General features: G+C 44.6%; 1 protein-coding gene across 1 annotated transcript; it reads left to right on the top strand.

Moving 5' to 3' along the window:
- Positions 1-5,157: 5,157 nt before the first annotated feature.
- Positions 5,158-7,138, top strand: Twist1 (twist family bHLH transcription factor 1). Its single transcript, XM_027419774.2, is given in 4 exon segments — positions 5,158-5,443; positions 5,446-5,538; positions 5,541-5,964; positions 6,472-7,138. Coding segments are annotated over 3 exon segments (612 nt in total). The 5' UTR covers positions 5,158-5,307; the 3' UTR covers positions 5,924-5,964; positions 6,472-7,138.
- The last annotated feature ends 16,961 nt before the right edge of the window (positions 7,139-24,099 follow it).

The following is a 24,099-nucleotide window of genomic DNA, read 5'->3' as shown; positions in this document are numbered from 1 at the left end:
AATGGGAGATGATGGATATGTAAATATGAGTAGGAATTAAAGAGTTTAAATTTAAAAAATTAAAAAATACCTTGGGTTCCCTTTGTTCTCCCAAGGTATCTTTAAACTTACAACCCTCTTGTCTCCATTTCGGGAGTATAGGAATTATTATAGATATGTGTCTATATCTATATAGATATCTGGTCTCAGGTCATTTCCAGAGAAGGAAGGAAATAAGAAAAGGAACAAGTTTACCAAAGACTGTAAAATAATTGTATTTAACACCTGCATTCAAACATATTTAACAAGTTATAAAAACAGTTTTAATGTACCTTCCTATGTGAAGACATTGCAAATTCACTCAAGGGAAAATCTTGTTGAGACAGTGTCTCACTACAGTTCAGTGGCTGGCCTGGTATGCACCACATAGCCCAGACTGGCCTTCACCTCTAACCAATCCTTCCATCTTCACCTTGAAAGTATTCGGATTTTAAGCATACACCAACCAACACACCCAGCTTAGAATTTTGAAATGCTCATGTGAGTCTTAAAACTTTTTGGTTATTAAACATTACTCTAAAAATAGAGGTCATCAAGGCTTTTGCACAAATTCTGTCGAATATAAACATTTTTCCTTAACAATAACACTAAAGTTTTCATATTTGCCATAAATGTTTGATTTCCTTCAAGTTTCACAATAAGGGGAGAATAGATAAAACACCTAAAGGTTGAAGATTAACTTTTTTTTATGCTTGTAAAAATAAAGAAAAGTGACACCGAATAACTAGACATCTCTAAAATGGCATTCATTGATTGCTTATTTTGCTATGGTGTTATTCTTCCTTCTGTAAACTTTAGGCAAAGTTGCTGGGAAATTGTGTCCTCTTGTGGTCACTGGCAAAAACAACATGTTTTCTTCAGGAAGAACCAAATCCAATAATGTGAATGGGATTTAAGCGTTCAGGAAAAGCCATGTGTTGGTGGGGGAAGTCCAAGGAGAAGATAGGTAAAAGTTGTGGGTAACCAAAAAGGAAAACTAAGTTGAAAAAAAAAAGCATAAATTGTCTGATTGCTGCTTAAATAGCTGTGCTTCAGATGGCTTAAGACACGTAAATAGTATACAGCAGGACTGGCATCGTGGTAAGACGTCCCCAGGAGTTTTGCATTTCATAGGGGGTTTTCTTCACTTATCAGAGCAACTTGAAAATAACTAAGGAGTTAGGGAGTATGGATTTAATCAGGTCAACCAGCAGTGACATTCCATACCAACTTTCCAAGCTGCACTTACTATAAGCCTCAGAAGAATAAAATCAAATCAAAGGGAAAATGTAGGACTCTATGTCTTGCCAGGTTATACAAGTCTTAATCCCATCCTCATATCAAATGAAATCTCAGATATTCTAATGATTAACACCGATTTCCATTTTTATTTGCTCATTTGAGGAGTCCTTCGGTTTCTTATGCTTTTTATATTTTTCCTCTGTACTTCCGGATTGAAATTTCCAAATTGTATAACTTTAGTTCCATGTTATAGAGAAATTTAGAAAGATAAAAGTAGAATCAATTAGATTCGTGAATTAGAATGTCACCAGTTGGACAAAGATGCTCAAAAATCACCAAGGCTGTCTGCAAACCAAGAGTGATTCAAGTCACTGGTGCTGATGTAGAGTTTTATTACATTGTAATAAAATTATCTCTTTGAAATACCAAACTGGGAAATTCCTGTACAATATCCAAAACAAGATGAAATCTAAGATGCTCAACCTCATCTAAGATCCCTAAGTATTTGTAACTGACTTAAAAAAAAATGCCAGTGCACAATGAAAGTGTAAGGATAATTACAGAGATGCAGTGTGTGCCCAGTATGAGTTTTCTGTCCTTTTCTAGTTTTTTTTCTCTTCCTTTTAATAAGCACTTCTCAGGAATAACTGTTAACATGCCAAGTTTGCAGGCTGAGAGCAAAGCTCTTGTGAAATCTCCAAGTGCAAAAGGCATTTGTTGTTTTCAATGAACGTTTTGGGGGATCTTGCCTGTTTCTGAGGTAGACAAAGTGAGTTAGATCCTAATTAACCCATCATTTCCAAGGCCCCAGCTGATGTCACATTGACATCACCTTAAAGGGGATATGTAAAACTGTTTTTACATAAAAGACCAAAACCACGGTTTGAAAATATGTCAAGCTAAAACACTGTGTAAATCACAATCACTGTCACATCGATGAGATATTCAGCATTGTTTCAGACTTGTGTGCAAATAGAGGACTCAGCTTTATTCAGCAACTACAGGACAGTCAGTAAGTAAAACGTGAAAGAAACTGTACCCAACAGATACAAAAGGTTGTCACCCTTTGCACACACAGATTATCTGAGTTGATTCTCCTTGAAAGATACCACCTTTGGCTCAGTTAGTAAATCCCAGCCCAATTTAACAAGTACTTCCATGCTGGGCACCTCCGAATGAGTTCAAGAGAAATTTCTACTCACAACTAGAATGATTCCTTGTGACCCTGCTCACAAGATCCCAAGTCAGAGATGGCTCTGACTAGGTCATTCATTTCAAACGTCCTTCTAAACACTCTGGCTCAAGAGCTTTGCCTAAGCCCCCAGGGGTGGGGGTGGGAGGTCCAACACAGAGCAGCCCAGGGCTGACTTGCGGATTGGAAGGGTTGAGAAAGGTGCACTTGCTAATGATCCTGGCTAGGCAGAGAGGTGAACTGTTTCTCCACACCTGACTCTTTCCTTTCTCTCAACATTTCCGTTCCGAAATAAGCCTCCCACTTCGTCTCCCTCCTCCCTATCTTCCTTAGCCTTGCCTCCAAAGGAATAAAAGGTTCCTATCATTCGTTCTTTTTTATTATATTTAATTCTCAGCTAAAGGAAAAATAATTTTTTGAGGTTGAAAGGGGGAACTCAAGTCAGCTAAAAATGGATATGTCTAGAGATTTCCACAGTCACCTTCTAAAAGATAATTGCGGGATACTCTGCAATTCGAATATTTAGAAAACAGGACGCTTGGTAAAGTTTCTCCCATGTTTGGTTTCCAAGAGATAAATTCTTGACGGTGGAAGATGCAAATACAAGAGTGCAGGAGTGGCTTTATTTTGAGAAGAATTGGCTACGAGCTATTAAAATTAAGTGGAGGTCAAGTAGAATCTGGTTTTCAGCCAGGCTGTCATTTTAAAATACGGCAGCAGCGGGCGGGGCAGTCCAGTTGGCACGATGTGGTCATTGTCTCCGGACATCTGTAAAAGCGGGGAAAGGCAAACCCAGGAGCTCTCTACAATGACGAAAGCATTGCCATGTTTACTGGTCTCCGATGGGGGATGATCTCCCCACAAAGGCTGAGCCCCAGGACCAGCCCCAGGCATTCCACACTGCACTGTTTCCGCGACCCAGCTGAGAGTGAAGCTCAGCTTCAGCAGGACGCAGCCACGTGGCCTGCCCTGAAGCGAAGGGGCTTCAGCCTCCAGCTTCTCAGGAAGTTGGTGGCCGCGACCTTTGGTCCTAAGCCAAAAGGGGCACTTGCTGAGCTAGCATTTCCCCCAGGGGATTGACCCGGGGAGTGGGGACTGGGAGCCTGGGCTAGGACCTCAGATAGTCAGCAGCAGCAGCTCGAGGCTCTCATCTCTGTGCTTGTAAACTCTGCCTCTGAACTCTAGCTACTTACCGCCTTAGGACCCAGAATGGCATTTTTGAGTAAGAGGTCACATTGAACCGACCTCCTAAGCCCTAGTCCTTAAAGCCCTACAGGCTTCTCTCCAATAGAGCTCCCCTTCTTGCTCATCAACCTCTCAGCTTCCAGTTTGCGAGAATCCTCTTCGGAGCTCTTAGGTTTTATCGGCATTAGGTAGAAATACTTGCATCACCAAACCTGGCTGAATGATAAGAATGCATCTGAGGCACTGAGAGCATAACCATTCATGCAACCTGCTAGGAAGACAACCTGAGATGGGGCACTCGGACCAGGCGGCCCTGGAAATCATACTGAGTTACCTCGCCCATCTGCACCCCCCCACACACACACCTTAAAATTATCTACACCGACTACCCCAGGTTACAACTCAGGGCCTAATTAGGGAATAAAGGCGATGCAAGGGTCACGGGGTCTTCCACCTTGGGCTCCAATGTAGGGGGTTGGGGCCAACAAGAAGGCTGCTACGCCCTTCCCTTGCCTTATTCCCTTCCTAAGAATGAGGCTTGCCTCTGTGGAAGAATGAACTTCAGCCTCCTTCCAGCACCTTCGGAGGCGCAGTCTTTTGAGAGCAGGGAAACTTTAGATTGGGTCGCCGCCTTAGCAGGAAAGGGGAGCCCAGCTGTTTCTCCGGGAGGGGTGAGAAGGCAGGCCAGGGCACAGATCCACAGCCCCCGCGGTGTGGCCACGTCTTCAGAACCTCCCTCGACCTCAGGGCCTGGCAGCCGCGGTGAATCCCTTGGGAGTAGGGCTTTCCTCTACCTGACCATTGGATGGGCTCGGTGGTTGACACTTTTCTTGTCACTCAGCCTGGGCCCCAGACATCCCCAAAGGGTCCCGAGGACTCCCGGGAGGGATGAGACATCACTCACAGCCTCGAAGCCGCCTGCCGCTGCTGCTGTCACAGCCACTTCCCCGCTTAGGGCAGGGGTGGGGTGGGGTGGGGTGGGGTGGGGGCAGCACTCGGTTCTCAGTGCTGCGCTCGGGTGCGGGGGTGGGGGCGCTAGGCCCGCGCTAGGGCGCGGAAGGAAATTGCCCCGCGTCCGCCTCAGAGCGGAGGGGGGAGAGCGTGGGGGGAAAGCATGAGGGGGGGGGCGGGCACAGGGGCCGGCCGCCCGGGCCAGGTCGGTTTTGAATGGTTAGGAGGACGAATTGTTAGACCCCGAGGAAGGGGAGGCGGGCCGGGGGAGGGGGGCTGGAAAGCGGAAACATTCCTATAAAACTTGGAAAAGTCCCTCCTCCCCACGTCAGGCCAATGACACCGCTGCCCCCAAACTTTCCGCCCGCACGGAGGTATAAGAGCCGCCAAGCCCGCAGCCCGCGCCCAACTCCCAGACACCTCGCGGGCTCGCCAGCGCCGGCACCGGCTGCGCCAGGCCGAGCAGGGCGCGCGTGCGGCCGTCGGGCGCCTTCTTTTTGGACCTCGGGGCCCTCCACACCGTCCCCTCCCCCGTCCGCCTCCCTCCCCGCCTCCAGCGCCCTCCCCGCGGAGGTCCCCCCCATCCCTCCTCCCTGCGTCCTCCGGGCCGCACCGCCCGGGCCGGCGCCGAGCGCGGGGAAGCTGGCGGGCTAAGGCGCCCCTCTCCTCTGCTCTTCCCCGCTCCCGGCTCCGCGAGGCCGCACGGCGCCGCCCGCGCGATGATGCAGGACGTGTCCAGCTCGCCAGTCTCGCCGGCCGACGACAGCCTGAGCAACAGCGAGGAGGAGCCGGACCGGCAGCAGCCGGCGAGCGGCAAACGCGGGGCTCGCAAGCGGCGCAGCAGTCGACGCAGCGCGCGGCGGCGCGGGGCCCGGCGGGGGCTCCTGGCGGTGGCGTCGGAGGCGGCGACGAGCCGGGCAGCCCGGCCCAGGGCAAGCGCGGCAAGAAGTCTGCGGCGGCGGCGGAGGAGGAGGAGGAGGCGGCGGTGCGGGCGGCGGCGGCAGCAGCAGCGGGGGCGGGAGCCCGCAGTCGTACGAGGAGCTGCAGACGCAGCGGGTCATGGCCAACGTGCGGGAGCGCCAGCGCACGCAGTCGCTGAACGAGGCGTTCGCCGCGCTGCGCAAGATCATCCCCACGCTGCCCTCGGACAAGCTGAGCAAGATTCAGACCCTCAAACTGGCGGCCAGGTACATCGACTTCCTGTACCAGGTCCTGCAGAGCGACGAGCTGGACTCCAAGATGGCAAGCTGCAGCTATGTAGCCCACGAGCGACTCAGCTATGCCTTCTCGGTCTGGAGGATGGAGGGGGCCTGGTCCATGTCTGCGTCCCACTAGCAGGCGGAGCTCCCCACCCCCTCGGCAGGCCGGAGACCTAGGTAAGGACCGACTCCAGGGTCGCTCGGGCCAGGCCTGAGCTCCCTGGCCACCTCGCCCGCCGCCGCGCTGGGTTGTCCCCACTCTCCTCGCTGCCCTCCACCTAGCCAGGCATCGATCGCCACCTGGTCCCGCGCGTGTCTCTGGCAGGGTTCGGTCCCCACCCCGGGAACAGGTCCGCGTCGGGAGACCGAGCGTGCCCTTGAGAGGGGTGAGCGTGTGCGGGAGTGTGCGTGACACAAGACCGAGAAAGTCAAGAGTAAGGGCCTTGTGCCCAGAGCTAGCCCTCCCCCTTTCTTTCGTCTTTAAAATTCCCTTCTTCTTAAAACAAATGTTTCCAAATTCCACCCCCTCCTTTCCGCCCACCCACTTCCTCTTGCCCTTGGGCTGAAATCCTTCCAGGTTGTTCAGCGAAAATTCTCGCTGGTAGTGATAACAGGGCTTAGTGGTCTGAGGAAACAGCCACAGACGTACACAATAACCAACTTTCCCCTTCTGGGTTTTTGCAGATGTCATTGTTTCCAGAGAAGGAGAAAATGGACAGTCTAGAGAACTCTGGAGCTGGATAACTAAAAATAAATCTATATGACAAAGATTTTCTTGGAAATTAGAAGAGCAGAGCCCAAATTCAAAAGAATCGGGGCGTGGGGCACACTTTTAAAAGAGAAAGCCAGACAGGCCGGTGGACCGAGATTCCCAGAGAGGCAGCGGCACTACCCTCATACCTCTGCATTCTGATAGAAGTCCGAACCATTGTTTGTGCCCCCCCCCCGACGAAGAATGTTTTATTTTTTTTCATACATGTATGCATTCTCAAGAGGTCGTGCCAATCAGCCACTGAGGGGAAAGGCATCATTGTGGACTTTCTCCATTTTAAAATGGTAACAATCAGAGGAATTTTAACAACACCTGTAGAAATAAAAACAGTGGGATCAAACTGGCCTACAAAACCATAGTCAGTGAATTCCTTTAAAAAAAAAAAAACACACAGAACTTCCTCTGAAGGAAAAGAAAACATAAAATACAAAAGACAACATTCTATTTATTTATTGATGACCCATGGTAAAATGCAAATAGATCCGGTGTCTAAATGCATTCATATTTTTATGACTGTTTTGTAAATATCTTTTGTATATTATTTTTCTGCAATAAATAAATATGATTGAAAAATTTTAAGAACTTTAAAGTTTGGTCTATACTTTAAAACTCAGAATTAGGTTTCTGGTGGTAAATACTTGTTTGTTTAACTCTAGGGATATCAGGGAGGGAGTGGGGGCACTAATATAAACAAAGAAGGGAAACCTCAAATAAACCAGCTACTGACAGAGACAGCCATGCTATTTAAAGGACAGCTCTATTATTATTACAGCTTGGTGTTCAGCGGGGCTTGCTGCCTCTCCACCTCTTAGGCTGGATTGAGCAGATTTACTGTTGCTTACCTCTTACTTAGAGTGGGAACTAAATTATTCAAATGAGCAATATGAAACAGTTACTATGCATTTTTGCCCTTCCCTTTATTTCCATGAAGATTCCTAAAAAGTTGTATTTCACTGAAAGGCTAGTGTGTTAATGCAAACAATACATACATTATATGCATTGTACTTGAAATGTGTAGAAAAAACCTAATTGAGAGGAAGATTGCTGTGTGATTTGTTTACCTCTTTAGTGAATGAATGATGCCCAGTGCTTTGCTGATTAAAAAGGAAAAGGGTTTGCTATATTAATGTTATCCCCAAGGGAAAGGGAAACATGCTCTTGATACACACCTAATACACAGCTGTGCAATAAAAATAAATACCTAAATTGTAGGTGCCCTTGGTAAGTGCTGGAACAATTACAATTGTTAAATGCCACAGAGTTTCAGTCTTCAGTCAGTACTATGTGCGCACGCACACACACACACACACACACACACACACACACACACACACACACACTCCTGAAGCTCTGTAAAACCTGGGCAGATGGCACTTGATTTTTATTTCATTCGGGATATTTCTGGGACAAAAGCATTTTTTATGACTAAAATAGTGATTTTCAAAGTTTAGTCTTTAAATTTTCATCAGTTTAATAGTCATATTTAAATAATGGTGTTTTCAAGCTGGAAATTATTGTGGTTCCTCATTCACACAATAATTCAAATAAGCTAATATCTCCAAATAAATTGCATTTACTTCCCTCTTCACAAAACAGTACCAAAAGCGGACATGACAACATTATGAATTAAGTATTGTGAATATTTTAGACACATTTTATAATAAGGAGCCTGTAGTGTTGATTTAGATTAAAATATTAGTGAAAGCATGGGGAGTAACTGGTTTTTATTTTTTTCTCTTCTGTTTTTTAAATTTTGGTTATCATTTACCTTATAGTGAAAAGAAAAGGTGATTCTGTGTGGTGTATCTATGTGGTGATTATGGACTGCAAGTGTATAAGATAGAATGTAAAGACAGTGCCCCAAAAGCAGGAGGGAGAAGACCAAGATGGCGACTCTCTTGCATAGGTCATCCCATCATGTCCATTTTCCAGATGTTTTGGGGGGAACTTCCATGTTCACTAGCCTGGTCTGACGGTTGATGTTTCAGATGTTTGAAGTACACCAGGATGGAAGTCACATCATGGCAGAGAAGGTAAATGCTATCCTAACTCTGGGTATATAGGGGAGACGCTTCCGAAAAGAGTGGCTTTGCATTTGCTTCTTTCTCTCCACTTTTGTTTTGTTTTTGTTTTTTGTTTTGTTTTGTTTTTTTATGAAAGGAAACTGGGGGAAGGCAGTCACCATATTGACACCCAGTAATAGGAAAATGAAATAATATTTTCCCCTAGATTTTCATAGAAAAACTTTTTAAAGAGCTCATAGTTTTATTTAAGTGAGGCGACTTTGTGCTGGGAATTGTTACCTAGAATGTAATGTCCAGCTTGCAGGTTATGTCTACAATCACACGTCCACCAATGCAATATAAAATGCTCCACTCTTCATGGTAGAAAGGACCTGTTTGTTCACTATTCTCATCTTATTCTAGCATTTTATTTTAGTTACCTTTGTTGAAAGTACAATTTGAATAGATTACCCTTTATTGAGGAGGCGCTAAATCTTATCATGCAATGTCTCTGGACTCCTGTCTTTGTCCCCCAACCACAATGCTTTGGCTAGGAAGAATTGTGTTAAATGGTCTTCCATCTGAAGAATTGGATTTGTTTTTACTGTGAAGATAGTTGATTTGTCTTGTTTTTAACTTCCTCTAATTGATAAGCCTTTGATAATAGCAGTAAGTGTGCTCATGCACACATTTCTGGGTTCCGTGCATCTATGTGCTCCTTCAGCAGCGCACAGATAATCCAGGCACCATTGCAGAGCCCTTACCCAATGTGCGACACATTAATAAAATAACCTCAAATAGAAACTCACACAACCTGTGTCCTTTCTTCCCACAGTCAAGATTGGAGCAAACTTCCTGCCCCTGGGGTCTTTGAGCTTATATTCATAAGGGAGCTTTTTAAGGGACACTTGGCCTCTCACAAAAAAGTAGAGCATTTTGCACATTCCACGGTTTGGCAAAGTCAGAACTAGTTATTTTCTCTAGACCAGTATCAAGTTCTTCTCAGGCATATGATTTCACTTGAAGTCCTGCCCAGGAATCCTTCAAAGTGAGCGTTTGTCCCGCTCTCATGATGTCAGGCGGTTTTCCCTGCATCTGTAATTTGAAGAAAAACAAACAAACCTGCTGGGGGAACAAACGCCACGGAAACCCAAACAGAACTCCGTAGGGAGCAGGGTCTCACCTTCGTAGGGTGCACCAGAGGAGCACCGACCGAGGTTTCCCTGCGTGGGTGGCAGTCCGGACCCGTACTGTGGAGAGAGTGTCAACCTCGCTGCTCTCTGTGGATGGCACAGACCCACTGATCTGGGCCTCTGGCCGCTGCTAGGGGTCTGCTGAGCCAAGTGTCAGCGGTAGCACCGCGAAGCAGCTACAGACACAGGCAACGGCCCAACCTCAAATTTCCAAAGACAGGCCCGCATTAGTGACAAACTGGGGGTCGGGAAGGGAATCCCCAGGGGCCACTTTTCCAGAAATCTCTGCTAATGTGTCATAAGGAGTGCCCCACCCCCAGCTCCAGTGAAAGTGGAAGGAAAGCGCTCCTGCACAATGGAAGAACTTCTTCCTTATTCTTAGTAGTGACAACTGCACTATTTCTCCGACTCATCTTTGGAAACTGAACATGGAAAATACAAACAGAAGGATTCATTTTCTGTGTTTAGTGGGCAGCAAGACAGACCTTGTAAAAACCGGGTAACGTATGCATTTCTACATTCTCTTTTGTTTCAAGGCCCACTTAATGTTCTTTGCAATCAAAGCACGCATCCTTTGAAGAAGGTGTGTAATTGGAGTTTGAGGCACGTTTGGAATTCCCAGATGTCTATAGCGTAAGAAGGACTCTGTGGCAGGTCGCTGGAAGGTGGGGCGAATTACAATCACTGAGACAAGAGGAGAGTAGTTGCTTTATTTTCTCTGCCTTGAAAAAGTCCAGTGAGCTAAGCATCGGGAAAGGTCGGGATGTGATCATCGTATGTCCGCATCTTCTTGTGTCAAAGCCATACAACATGGCAAAAAGCACATGGTCACAAAACCTCAAACAAACCAGTCAATTATAGTAGGGATTTTGGGGGCGCCCTGCAAAGACATCATTTGGGGTTTGCTGCATCGAGGGCCTTCAGTGGCTTCTTTATTGTTTACGTGGACTATTTTCTGTTCCTTCTTTTCCCTCAAACCCAAACTGGCGACTATGTCGTCGTTTTGCTACATGTGATTTAGACTGAAGGCAAGGAACAAAACTTCAGATTAGAAAAGGCAAAAACAGTGCTTAAAGCATTCCTCCCAGAAGGCAGCCTTCCTGGGGGAGGGGAGATTGGGAGCGGAACCAGAAAAATAACATTTCTGTAAAATATGCGGCCTAAAGGTCTACCAGATAGAGGGAAGCGCTCCAGGAAAGCACACTACCATCAGCCACCCTCTTTCTGGTTGTCCGGAGGAATGTGAAGAGGACTAGGATCGGGCTGAGGAAGCTGAGTGTGAATAGTGCTTACAAGGCAGGTTTTGTTTTGTTGTTTTGTTTTTGGTCTGTATCCCGAATCGAAATAAGACATTTTCCCCTGGGTTCAAGGCGTTGCCCTCATCTACCTGCGGAGTGGAGCCCCAGGCAAGAAACTTCTGGATGTGCTGAAGAAATGGGCTTTGGCAAAGGCTGGCACTGGGAGGAGGGTGCACTTGGGGGGAGATTTTCACTGGGGCTGGAGCAGGAGGTGGGGCTGGGGCTAGAACAAAGAGTGGCTAGAAAGTGGCTATTCTAAGGCAGAGGGCAAGGGGACTTGCTGGGGAAGTGAGTGTGACAAGTGAAAAGTTGAGCAGGTACCTGAGGAAGTTTATCTTGCCCAGATGTTAAGGCTTTTATGAAATGTCACGTGAAAGGAACAGATGTCCAAGTTGCAAGAGGAGCCACGCCCTTAAACACAAGGAAGACTTGCAGAGAAACCCAGGCATAAATCAACAGCCTCCTTTTTCTCTCTTAAGTACTCACAGAGACCCAAGGCCCATCCTAACTGCATCATTCTGAGTCCCCGTTTCATCCCTGCCCAGCAAGGCCTTTGTCTCTCCTCAACTGTCCCGTTTTCCTTCCTAACATCCCGCCTCCCATGTTTCTCTCCCTGCTCCTTTGCATTTGATCCTGAGGAAAGGATCAGGTCTCGGTTTGAAAAGCTGAAACTAATCAATTGCCTATTTGAAGGGGTAGAGAGCGATAAGAAGAGAGCAGGAATGCCAGGCTTGACAGACCCTAAACCTCCAAGATGCTTGCACTGGCTGAAAGATGAGCAGGGGGTGGGGGGGTGGGGTACCTCCCTCCTGGGGCTGAGAACCACTGCTCTGAGGAGCCTTGAGTCCATGGGGAAGAGCTTTCACCAAGATAAGAGCCTGCTTTGATTGAAAGGGGATTTTTTCCCCCACAAAATTTGTGCACATAAGACACTTTTTTTTCCCCATGTGAGAGGGAAGCTTGGCCTATAAACAAAACTAAAATGAAATAAGTTACCCAGTTTGGGAAATGAACATGATTCCCTTTTCTGTGTTTAAAAGGAAGGTTCATGGAGGTCCTTGTTAATGCTAGCATGCAGGCAGGCCAGGATCTCCACATACAATAAGAGTTTAAAAGTTTGCTGCCTATACAGTAAGAGTGTGTAGTAAAGTGACTGTAATATGGCTCTTGTTGTAAATGCAACACTGTTCCTAAATCTCTGTTGTATCCATACTTCATCTGGCTTACATATTATATAGCCTTCCACCAGGCTCTGTGCTTTAAAAGAAACGCAAGGAGTTAGAGTATTTTCTTCTACAATATTCAATTTTACTTCCAGGGTTTATCTTATTCTTAGAGTTTCCTGGGAGTCAGAAAGGGAGAGAAGGAGAGGGGGAGGGAGGGAGGGAGAGAGAGAGAGAGAGAGAGAGAGAGAGAGAGAGAGAGAGAGAGAGAGAGAGAGAACACCTTCAAAGTGATGCCTTTAACATTAAAAAGTAACCAAAAATTTAAATACCCAGAACCAGATAAACTGGCAGGTCCTTCCCTCTGTAGCATTTAGTCTCTATACAGTTCCAGCCTTATCTAAGCTGATTTATTGCTTTTAGGTGCATATCATAATATCTAGCTATAGGCCCCAAACATAACTGGATGCTAACCCTGTAGCCGGATCCTGCCCTTTCAGATTTGCCTGGCCTTCAAGGAGTCCTTAGATTGGACCCTCTACCTCAGGTGTAAAGATTCCTTTCGGGGAGGGCTTCTAGGTCTCCATTTTCTAAAATACCGTACATCTCTGTCTGCATTTCCTCTCTCCCTTCACCCTTTCTTTCTTTCTTTCTTTCTTTCTTTCTTTCTTTCTTCTTTCTTTTTTTTTCCCTCTTCACCTTAACACAAAAGGTCGGGGGCTACTGTTGAGAGCAGAGACCATTTCTCCACTGCAGATTTAGCAGTGAGATGAGATCCTTAGGAGTTCTGTGGGAGCACCCCTGCGGTGCTCCACTCTTCTTTGGAGTTCTGTGGGTGCAGCCGGAGGCTGTGCTCCGTTCCACTCTTGGGAGAAGTCCTGCCTTCCCGAGCAGTATTCTTTTAAATGTTCTTGTAAATTCTATCTGCACTTTGAAGGACATTTCTGTTAGCCTTCCTGCTTCATTCCACCCTTGACTTCTCTTGCCACTCCCCATCAACACACACCTTTTAAAACTTCTGAGTTTTGTAGCACAGAAAAGAGACCCGGGACGAGAAGAATCCTTCCTCTTCCTTCTTTCTTTGCAGACTGAGTGAAATTTAAAACACATCTCACAGATCAGTTTTCCTCCTCTGATGTTAGGCACAGTCCACGACCCGGATTTTCAAATAGCCAGGCAGGAGTCTGCAATATTTAATCCAGCCAGCTATTAAATGTCCTCAGGCTAAATCAGGAACACAAGAAAGAATCCTTACCAGGATAATGATACCAAAACCAGTTGGGGGAGGGGGAGGGTGGGGAGGGGCAAATTAGGGGCAGACAACCCCAGGAATATCTTTGACTTGAAAAATCCCGTTTTTAGAACTCCTGTCAGAATAATAACAAATCTAAGAAACATGAAAGAAAAACTCTTTGTTCCAGGATATGGTTTTAATGAACTACTACAACACACACACACACACACACACACACACACACACACACACACACACACACACACACACAGAGAGAGAGAGAGAGAGAGAGAGAGAGAGAGAGAGAGAGAGAGAGAGAGAGAGAGCTTCAGAGACGCCACTTTTCCTTTACCTATTAGGGACTAGGAGGGTCCGTAATGTGATCCTGTCTCTCTTCCTGCCGCCCCCTTCTTTCCCCAATTAAGAAATAAAAAAAAAAAAAGGTCCTTCTAAGGAGCCCTGGCCAGCGGGCACACTGAGGCTGCTTTCCACCTCCCAAAGCTTACTGTGGTGCTTGCCATCTCTGCAAAGCCAGGCCTAGTAGGGCTGAGCCTCCAGGGTTTCAGACACCTTCACCTGGAAGCCAACTTTCCTGGGATCTAGCAGGGGCAATTCTAAAGAATACAACAAATGTACCACCAGGCAGATGGTGTTCCCCAAATCCGCCTGCCATGGCTCCCCACTGACCTGGCCCAACGGTTTTTGTTGATTTAAACCTTCGGGAGGAATTGCTACTAAGACAGCAAACGGAGTTGGGGGTAGGGAAGGAAATCCAGGGTGGACCTCACTAAAGAAAAATGCAACACCATTGGGGGTGGCGGGGGAAGATAACCTACTAGGCAGCAAGGACTAGGCATTTTGGCACTTGCATCTGTCATTTGTAGCAGTGGACAGATAAAACCATCGCTGATCAAAGAGGTCCGTTCGTAAATCAGTCATAAGAAATGGATTGTGAGGAGTAAATGACACGTGTCGAATAAACTCGACCCCGGAATAAGCTCCCCGCCACGCGGTTCCTGCGGCCTTCCCGTGGTTTCCCGGTGCCTTGCCTCCCAGCTGGGAAGAGGGGCGCTCTCCCTCCTGGATCTCCCCACCCCCAACCCCGCCGCCCCCTGCCTCCGCCTCACAAATTCTCCTGGAAGAGCCAGGTTCAGGCTTTGAGATTTCCATATGATCTTGACTCTGGACTGACCACGCAAACATCCGGGCAAAGCCGATGGATGGAGTCTTTCTTTAACTCTGAAGAAACCAAAGTTGGTCTCTCAAAATCGAAGATATCTCGTTTCCTGATCCTGTCCTTAGATTCTTCTTCTTTCTACCCTTTCCATGGTTACCCCACCTCTACCCCAACCCCACTGATCTTTGTTCCCAGAGAACGCAAATCTGAAAAGTATTCTGGGCAAAGGATGCGCGGAGGGGAGAGTTCAGTGGGAGCTGAAACGGGCCGGGCTTGTGCCGCCTTCCGGAATATTTGGGTTTGGAGCTTCAGTGTTTAGCTCGCAGCTCCGCCGCCCTGGTGCACTAGGAGTACTCGCCGTCTTCGACACTAAAGACAAGTCGATTCTCTTTCCTTGCCACTTCCCAAGCCCGGGACTGTCTGTCCAGCACCTGCTTCCTCTAGTTGACACAAAGCAGAAGGCGAAGGTCCAGTTCCTGCGCTGAGCGCCCGAGGAGGACCCCGGGAACGCGTGAGGGGAGGGCTGAGCAGCCACTGTCACAGTGCTCAGGATAGTTGGCCGTGCCAGCTAACGGACTTCGTGAGTCTGTTCGCAGGGTTTACAGCAACATATGCCCCCAGCCCCTTGCTTTTTTCCTAGCTTCGGTGTTCTGTAGATAAGCGAGATTTTGCATATAATAGGTGTTTATGGTTCTGGAAACTGCTCTTTGATCTGGGATTTGAGGGGTGGAGTGTCTGAAGGGTCTCTAGACGCTTGTCTGATTTGAATGCTTTTCAGGATGATTTATGGCAAAAGGCTCATTTCTGACACTTCCAGATGCCAGAAAGAGCTAGGAAACCCGCTTCCAATGCCACTCTCAGAGGTACCTAGACACTTAAGACTCCTTCTTGCCTGTCACCCCAAACTGAATGTGCTCTCTGGTCACCTAGAGAGGGCGATAGCCTTTTCTGCCTTCTAGGAGTGGGGCGTGATCTGAGATGGCTAAACTGTGGCCTGAAAAACGAAGCACCCGCCTGTTAGGCTTCTGCAGTAAGTCTGTTTTGTGCAATTAGCCACTAGCTCCCCGCCCAGTTGGTGGCTTGGCGTTAATGCGATTTGACCCCCCCCCATGCGAATGAAGTAGGGCAAAAATAAGCCCTCCGCTGGGACCCCTGGAAGTTTCAGCCTCCAGCCTCGGCCCAGGGCCGAGGCAGAGTGGTTCGAGGTCCTGGTTCCCGCGGGGCGGGGGAACCGGCAGCGTTCAGAAGCTGCTCAGCTTGGGGTGAGGGGGGAGGCGATGTCTTTCGGAAAGCTCCCTGCAGGCTCAGGACAGCGAAGCAGGGCCAGGAAAAATAACCCTAGCGACTCATTTACTGCAAACTGCACCGTGAGGATGGAAAGCAGGAATGCGCACCGCGGCAGGGGGGGCAGGTCAGACAGAGCAGACTGTTCCGTGATTTTAGGGGACCCCTAGGGCCAGCCGAGCTGAGTATGTGCTGAAGGCATTTGTCAACTCGAAGCCAAAGGTGGGCCTTAGTAGCCTCCAGTGGACGCCTTTCTCTACGGAGATGTTTCCCACTGATTTATTCTATTCGAGGTGAGGAGAGGGTCTTATTCCTTCATTCCAGGAATATCTGCTGATGGAGAGGTTTTCCAGGAGAGGTGCTATGTGCCTGAGTCTTTCAAATGCGAGTCTGCACTCTTTGGGAGACTCTGTCCTGGGGGGAGAGTCTGCACCCTTTGGGGAGAACCTCACTATTTGGGGCAAACTGCACGATTTGTGGGAATCTGTACTATTTGAAGCAGTCTGCATTGTTTGGGGAACAATACCTATTTGGTCACTTTGGGTGTGGTCTTCATTTCTCCCTTCAATATTAGTGATTTGAAGGTTTGTGGGTTGTAATCTAAAGTGAAAAAAAATGGTATTCTGAGTGACAGAATACATTCATTATCTGAACACACAGTGTGTAAATTTTCCTCATTCTCCCTAACATTACAAAATGAAGAACTAGATCCTGGCTTATACAGAATCTGTGCTGATTGGAGAAGCTTAATTATAGGCCAAAGTCTCATGTTGACTATATCATTCTATCCCTCCAAGGGCAACGGGAGAATTGTAGAAAACCATTGCCTCTATTCTTAGATTTTTATTTGTACTTCAAAATTTCTAGCTCACATCTTGTCAGATATATATGTGTGTGAATATACATATATATATGTATATTCAAGAGCACAGACGCAAAAAAAAACAACTTTCATACTTCAAACCTATCAAATGTTTAACAGCTGAAGGATATTCGTCTTTCAGAGGCTTGCCAAAATTTCAATAAAAATTTAATTATTTCTGAAACATATGGGAGTACTTACAAGACCCAAAAATGTGATACCAAGTATTGATATTAAGAGGAAGCCGTGCGATATACTTTCATATTGTCTGGTCAAGACCTTATATCCCTGAAAGGTTCTACAAGCCACAGACATATTTATTCTTCCTGACAAGGTCTCCTAAAACACATGAAAGGCAGGTTGGGGACTAACAGGGTCATCTCTGTTCTCTGTAAAAAGAAACCACAGTGCCATTCTTATGTATTTGCTATCTGTTTTCTATAGAAACCTCTCTACAGTGTCCATAACAGCAAAGAACATTTCAGTGTACAAGAAGGTACACTGTTCATTGCTGTAGTCATTTTTGTGACCAGCTAACACAAATTGCCATCCAATATGGTGCATCTAAATATTCTCCCTAATCTATAATTTTGTCAGGCTGCAAGATGAAAGGACATTAACAGGTGGTCTTTATCTGGTTGTAATGAACAAGACTGATGTGTGACTTTATAATATAAGTAGTCCTTTGATAAGCTACTCCCATGAAAGGCTGCAGTTTCTTCTCCATGTATTGCTTCCGGAGACCTTTGAGACTCAAAGCAGAATATCAGAACCTCAGCTCCTAGAGTGCAGGGTTTCTTCCAGTTGGCCACTGCTCTGGGACCATCCTGAGTTGCTTTGACTTCCTTGTTGCTGTTTCCAGCTGTCCCTGGAGTTCTCCAAAATTGCTTGAGTCCTGGTTATTTTCACCCAGAGCAGGCAGGTCCTGGAAGCAATATTGCTGTGGTGGTGGAGTTTGCACACCTTTTTCGCTTGTTATAAATAGACTCTCCACCATCAGAATAAAGTTCCTGTTTCCCCAGTGTTTAGATCCATTTAATTCAACCATTTAATTTACAGGGAGGACTCGAAACACACATGTTAGAGGCAGTTTTCTCTAGAATGCTGCTCTTTCCTCTGCTTGGATGTGCAGTCTTCAGATTTTAAGAGAGACAATAAATTCTAGATATCACCTATGTACTAGGAAAACCAGAGAAGCTATTCCCCAAGGCTCATGCTTTCTCTTTTACTATTAAGTTTTAGGTAAAAAGAGCAGATAACAGGACCGTAACTGTCTTCTAACAAATGAAACTGGAAAATATTCCTCAAATCTACTCAACAACTGGTAAATGGTAAACAGAATATAGAAATGACATCTTTTCATTCATACAGAATAAAAACAAGTGTCTTTACTGAGCTTAAAATTTGTCTTGTGAAGATCTCCCATAGAAGGCCTCACCCTCCCTGGGGAGCAGAAAGGGGATGGGATAGGGGGTTGGTCTGGGGGCAGGAGAGGAGGGGATGGAGAGGGAACTGGGATTGACATGTAAAACAAGCTTTCTAATTTAAATAAAAAAGGAAAAAGAAAAGAAAAAATTTGTCTTGAACACCATGAACACATGACAATATAATAAAGCTTATTTTGACTTTTGACAATTTTTGACACCCAAGCTTTACTTGTATAAAGGTGCCATGAGACCATTACTTTTGCATTAATAGATATGGTTGCCACTAAGAATGTTCTGACATATCAAGAGTGATGGAAAAAGGATGACTTAACTAATATGTGCACAGAGTATTGGACAGAACGTCTGGGCATTCAGTTTGTCCTATGGAGCGTTTAAAGACTGGGCCAGAACCCAAGAAGAATGATCTGAAGTGGGTTTTCCCACCCCATGCAAATGAGCCCAGAGACCTTTTCTGTCTGTGTCCTGAAGTACAATTCTTAACTCAACAAAAGCTCCTCTGGTAGCTTTTGAGTAAATAGCACCGAAAATTAGCACCCTGGGTGAGAAGGGGATGCAGTGGCTTAAATATGCGGTCATAGATGACTCTCCTTTACTCCTGCACAATGACCTCACTTCCTTCATGGTCCAGATAGAATTTTCAATTTTTTAGATCAACAGAAGCATTTTCAAAATGTTTGCTCATTCCTAAGCAGGGTTCTCCAAGCATCAGGCTGCACCGGTGGCCATTGAGATACTAGAGGCCTGGGGGCTGTGCAGAAGTGACTGTGGGACAGCAAAAGGAGAAGCCTCTCGCTGCAAACCCCATGCCACCTAAGCATGTGAACAGAAGCTTCCTGTCATGGCCACTTTGCATGCTTTTTTGTGATATTTAGGAATCATGCAGAAAACTGGGGGACCTGTTATCCCTAGAACCACAGAGGGGAAATAAAGACAGTCTCACCTCAGCATGCTGAACATATGTACTCAGTCTGTGAATGGAAGCCCAAAGCTCTTCTGCATTGCCTAAGTTGTTTCTGGTCTTCAGTCTGTGCCAGCATCCCATAGATTGACACCCACCAATAAGCCATAGGCCCTTCTGATAGATGCACGCCCAGCTCTCTGAGACAATCTCAGTGCCAGTACCTGGTGCTTTTGGACATTTGAACAAGAATTATCTTTATTCTAGTAGAAGATCTCAAGGCAGAGAGGTCATAATCCACATCTAAAGGAACGGAAAATCACATCTTGAAATTCCCATACCTCTGTGTCCAACATGCTACATTCTTGTGTCAGTCCAAAATTTATGTTTATAATGAATACCTAAGTAAGCACAAGTGACCTTTCAAAAGATATTTATTAAAACACCATGACTCCAACATGCATTTTCCCTTAAACATTTTATGTTTAAAATAGCTATGAAACCTATAGATGTCATTTGCCTACAAGTTATCTTAGTTCAAATAAGTGAAGGGATAGGCATGAAGAACTCGTGGCTTAACCTGAAGTACAGCATTAATTTCCAGCCCTTGGAAAAAACTGTCCTCAGTCCAGTAAGCATCTCTTGCAATCATAGTTGGAGTCTTCGTACCCTAAAAGCAGTTACAGTTAAGTATTTTTTAAAAATGTTTAGTTTATTATAATGTCTGTCAAAATGATTCCATTTGATTGGTTTTTGTTTTGTTTTATTTTTAGCTCTAAATAAACTCCACACATGTGCTTTGACACCAACCCTGAGCAACCTGCCTAGCGGAGCCCTCCCTCCTCTGGACCAACCATTTAGAGATTCGTGTTTTCTATTCCTGTGCTGTAAACATCTAGCATGGCTTTGTCACCTCCCAGAGTAGCTTAATTACCCGTAACTAAACAGTCCATGTCAAGCAATAGCTGTGAACAAACCAAACTTCAGTTATTTATTGAATATATGCACATGTTGTTGCAAAGCCGAGAGTAGTGGTTTAGAGAATGCAATAGGATTGATTGTGAATTGAAAAGAAGCTTTCTGAGGAGTTTCAGTTTGGTTTGACTGGTATGAATGGGGAATGCTGCTTCTCCACCCCGACTTCTACTCTCCCTCTTGACTCTGAGATGCGGTGAACGTGCATAATTTAAGGCAGGTGGTCCACATAGTGGGCTGACCACAGAGGATGAGAGAGTGTGCATTTGATACCCTGACGGCTGCTCTTTAATAGACTTTAAATAGACTCTGACTATTATTTGGCTTTTGGCTATAACATTTATTTTCACTTTCTTTCAAAGGCTTTTCTCTTTCATTTCGTCATTTTCCACACACCGAAATGTAACCCTGTTCCAGTAAGACCAAACAGAAGATTTATCTGTATTGTCATCAAACTAAATGCAAACGAAATATCAAAGGGGAGCAGAAGGCACCTCTATTTTTGGATCTTGAATGCTGACAGAAAATGCATGCATTTTTCTTTGCCTAGGTAATAACAACACTTTATTTTTGTATAAAGCCTTTCATCTGAGACTCTTGAAGGCCTTCGAGGTGTCGTTTGGGTCTGGCATTCTTCAGCTGGCTGCCCCAGACTTTTCAGTAAGACCACCTTGCTATTGAATGCAGTTTCTCAGCAGAGCTGCACAGGACCCTGAATATCCAGAGGTCCAAGGGCATTGAGTGTTTCTTGAATTGATCAAACAAATGACCAGTTATGACATTTTCAAAACAATGCTTAGAGGAAGATGGGAGGCAGAGGTGAATATTGAATTTGCAGGTGGAACAGTTGTGATCCAGCAGGGTTAAGTGACTCACCTGAGGGCACATGTTTCTGCTGCAAACAGGAATCCATGAAGAAGACCCTTAGCCTCAGCCCGGCTGCATTATCTTGACACCTACCTACCTGTGTCTTCTTTCTGGCCCATCACTCAGAGAAGAGGTGGAGTGGGCATATGAGTTAAAGGTTTCAGTGCAAGGGAGAAAAAGGCAAAATTTTAGGAAATGTGAAAGATTAATATACATATTTAAATGAGCACACATTAAAATTAAAAGGATATAGTGTGAATCTAAAAGAGGTAGTGTGGTTCCATTCCTGCCCAGTAAGGGAGTATTTCTTTGAGGATGTTAGGGTTTTGTTGTTCTCTTTTGATTGCTTTGGTTTTTGGAGACAGTCTTGCTCTACAGCCCTGGCAGGTGTGGATCTCATGTAAATCTGGCTGAACTCAAATTTGGGGGTGAGTCTCTGATTCTGCCTTCTGAATGCTGGGATTATAGGTATGCTCCAACAGCACCCAAGTGAAAATATTTAGTGCCATAAAGCCGGAAGCAAAGGCATGGTGTTCTATTGTATGCCATACATATACAGCTGAATTTAAATTTAATTTATATGTTTATGTTAATAATTTTAATTTATGCACAATAATTATCTTACTCTTTGCTGCATTTTGTTTTGCCTCATATATTCAAACTTACTCATTTGATTCAGGATCATGGTTGTCAGGATGAAGAATTCTGAAGTCTGGACTGTTTCTTCTTGGGATCATTATCATTATGCGATTAACTGGTAACTAGTGTTTCATAATTCTGGATTATTTCACTTAACATTTATGGCATAATATGCTCTTGGGACAACACATCATGATCTACATTTAATTTTAAAATTCATGGTGAAGTTTGGGTCAAGGATCTCTCCTTTTAAATGTAAGATGGTTCCAGTACTTTATTCCAGTGAGGATAACTAATAGAAGGAATATGTAAACTTTTCATTAAGAGGGCTTCATTCAGAAGACTAGATTTCATCTGAGAATAATTATATATTTGAAAGAAAGTACATTAAACAAAATATTTGTTTTTCTTTCACTTTCCTTCATTTTGTATTTGTTTAGTTTTATATTTTAATTCATCTTTCATAGTAAATAATTGTTACATGCAGCCAGAAACAAAACTCTTGAACAATATTAATATCATACATACCGACACTGCATTCCATCATTCTTACAGATGTTTTTCAAAAGGAGTCACCCTAGATGTGCGTCTTCTAGTTTTCTAAGATCAGCACTTCTTGGGGCTAAGAGATGTGATTTAGGTTAGAGAAAGCCCTCCACGTAGCACATTAATTTCACCATGTCTGAAATAGAAATCTCAGCATGATATGCCATGTTCTTTATCTGTGCATACCATCTGAGTCCCAAGCTCGATTTTGATCAGCTCCAGAAGAAGTGTGCATAAACAGGCAAGAGTAATGATGAAAACAACTTAAGATCTTGATCATCTCACTCTGTCTGAACTTGAAAGTCTACAGTCTGCCCTGCTTTTGCTGCCACTAGTCCTTCTCATGCTCAAAGCTTTCCTTGCTTTGTGCTTCCTCTGCTTATGAGAAAAGAATAAACAGTTCAGTTAGCGACATGAACCAAGGAAAGATGCTCAAGAATGTCTTTTTATTGGGTCATCTAAGCCTGGGGTTTGCTTTCGTATTTCTTCTAGGCAGCAGTCAGACCATTCCTGCTGCCTGTTGGATTGGAAGGAACTTAGAAGTTCCTGTTGTGAACTTATAAGATATTCTTACGTTATTCATTTTCCCATAAACAAAAATTCCCTTTTTGCTGTGTAGCTGAGTTGGTTTAGGGTATTGAAAAGAGAAGTCTCTGAGCTCTAACCCATGTTACTGTGTTATTTAGCCATGTGACTGAATTTATCAGGTATCAGGTTATCAGTAATTGAGGAATAGAATGTGTCATTCCATGATCTAATATCTTTGGGGATCTTTCAATAAAATGTACTGTAAAATATTATTTTGGAGATATTTTTCTCTATGACTTAACAAACTTTAAATTTATAAGCTCAATTAAAATGTTCATTTTTCTCAAATGATAGCTTAGAAGTTGTAAATTGAAGGATTATTAAAAACTCCCAAACTCTGAACCTATGGTCACTGTAGTTAAAATTAGGGGTTGAAAACTTGAGATAAGAGTAAATATAAAAATAAGTATAAATCAGCACTGTCTCCTTGATATTAAAAGTCACTTCACTGACAGTTTCACTCTTCTGTTTTTCTTGAAGAGAAAGTTATTAATAACTTGAACCAGTAAAGTAAGAATGTTTCTTGCCTCCTTGTCAGGACCCTGAGCCAGGGGGTTTTAATCTCCTTCAATGAGCTTCACTTTATAAGCTCTGAGAGCATATAGGCATGTTAATTTACATAACAATTAGCATCCTCATCCTTGATAATCAAATGGTAGGTACCAGAATGCATCTTGACTATGTTAGTCCAGATCCTCATCATAATTACTTATTTTCACACCTGCTATCAAAGTAAGGGTCTAAAGTTAAACTTTTCTTAGGACTCATGTTCTGCAGTGTTTCTACTTCTTGTTTTGTTTTGTGGTCACTAACCACGAAGAAATTTGTCCTTTTTATGAACACTGGAAATAATTTACTGGTTTTAGAAATATTAAACCGCAAGGAAATAAAAAAGGTTTGAGAAACATTGCGGGTCTGCCGAAGACCTCAGAAAGCCAGGAAATTGAAAATTAACACAGAGGCTCTGATCTAACTGTGTCTCAGGGAGTTAACAGCCCCTGAAGAACAGCAGCTTGTGCCTAGCCCCACAGGTATGGAAACTTAAAAGTCAGCGTTGTGTTGCAGAATGATGTGGTAGAGGCACCTGTGCTTACAGTTCATCTGAGCCACTTGCATTCACGTTTTATTTCCTTATATAAAATGACATATTAGCATCTCGTCTTGCCCAGCTTCATCACATAGATAACATCTGCAAGTTTGAAGTTGATTAACACAACAAAGTCTCATTTTCTTTGTGGCATAGATGTAGTTAATGGTCAGATTTGACAAAAATAAGATTCTCAAATGAAGTTTTAGTGATAGTCATTTGCAAAATTTATGCTCCTGGCATATGGAAGAAACAATGCTTTTCCTTCATTTACGTAA

The sequence above is a fragment of the Cricetulus griseus genome, chromosome 5 (genome assembly GCF_003668045.3).
Source record: "Cricetulus griseus strain 17A/GY chromosome 5, alternate assembly CriGri-PICRH-1.0, whole genome shotgun sequence".
In the NCBI taxonomy this organism is placed as follows: Eukaryota; Metazoa; Chordata; class Mammalia; order Rodentia; family Cricetidae; genus Cricetulus; species Cricetulus griseus.
This window is presented reverse-complemented; position numbering and strand designations above follow the sequence as displayed.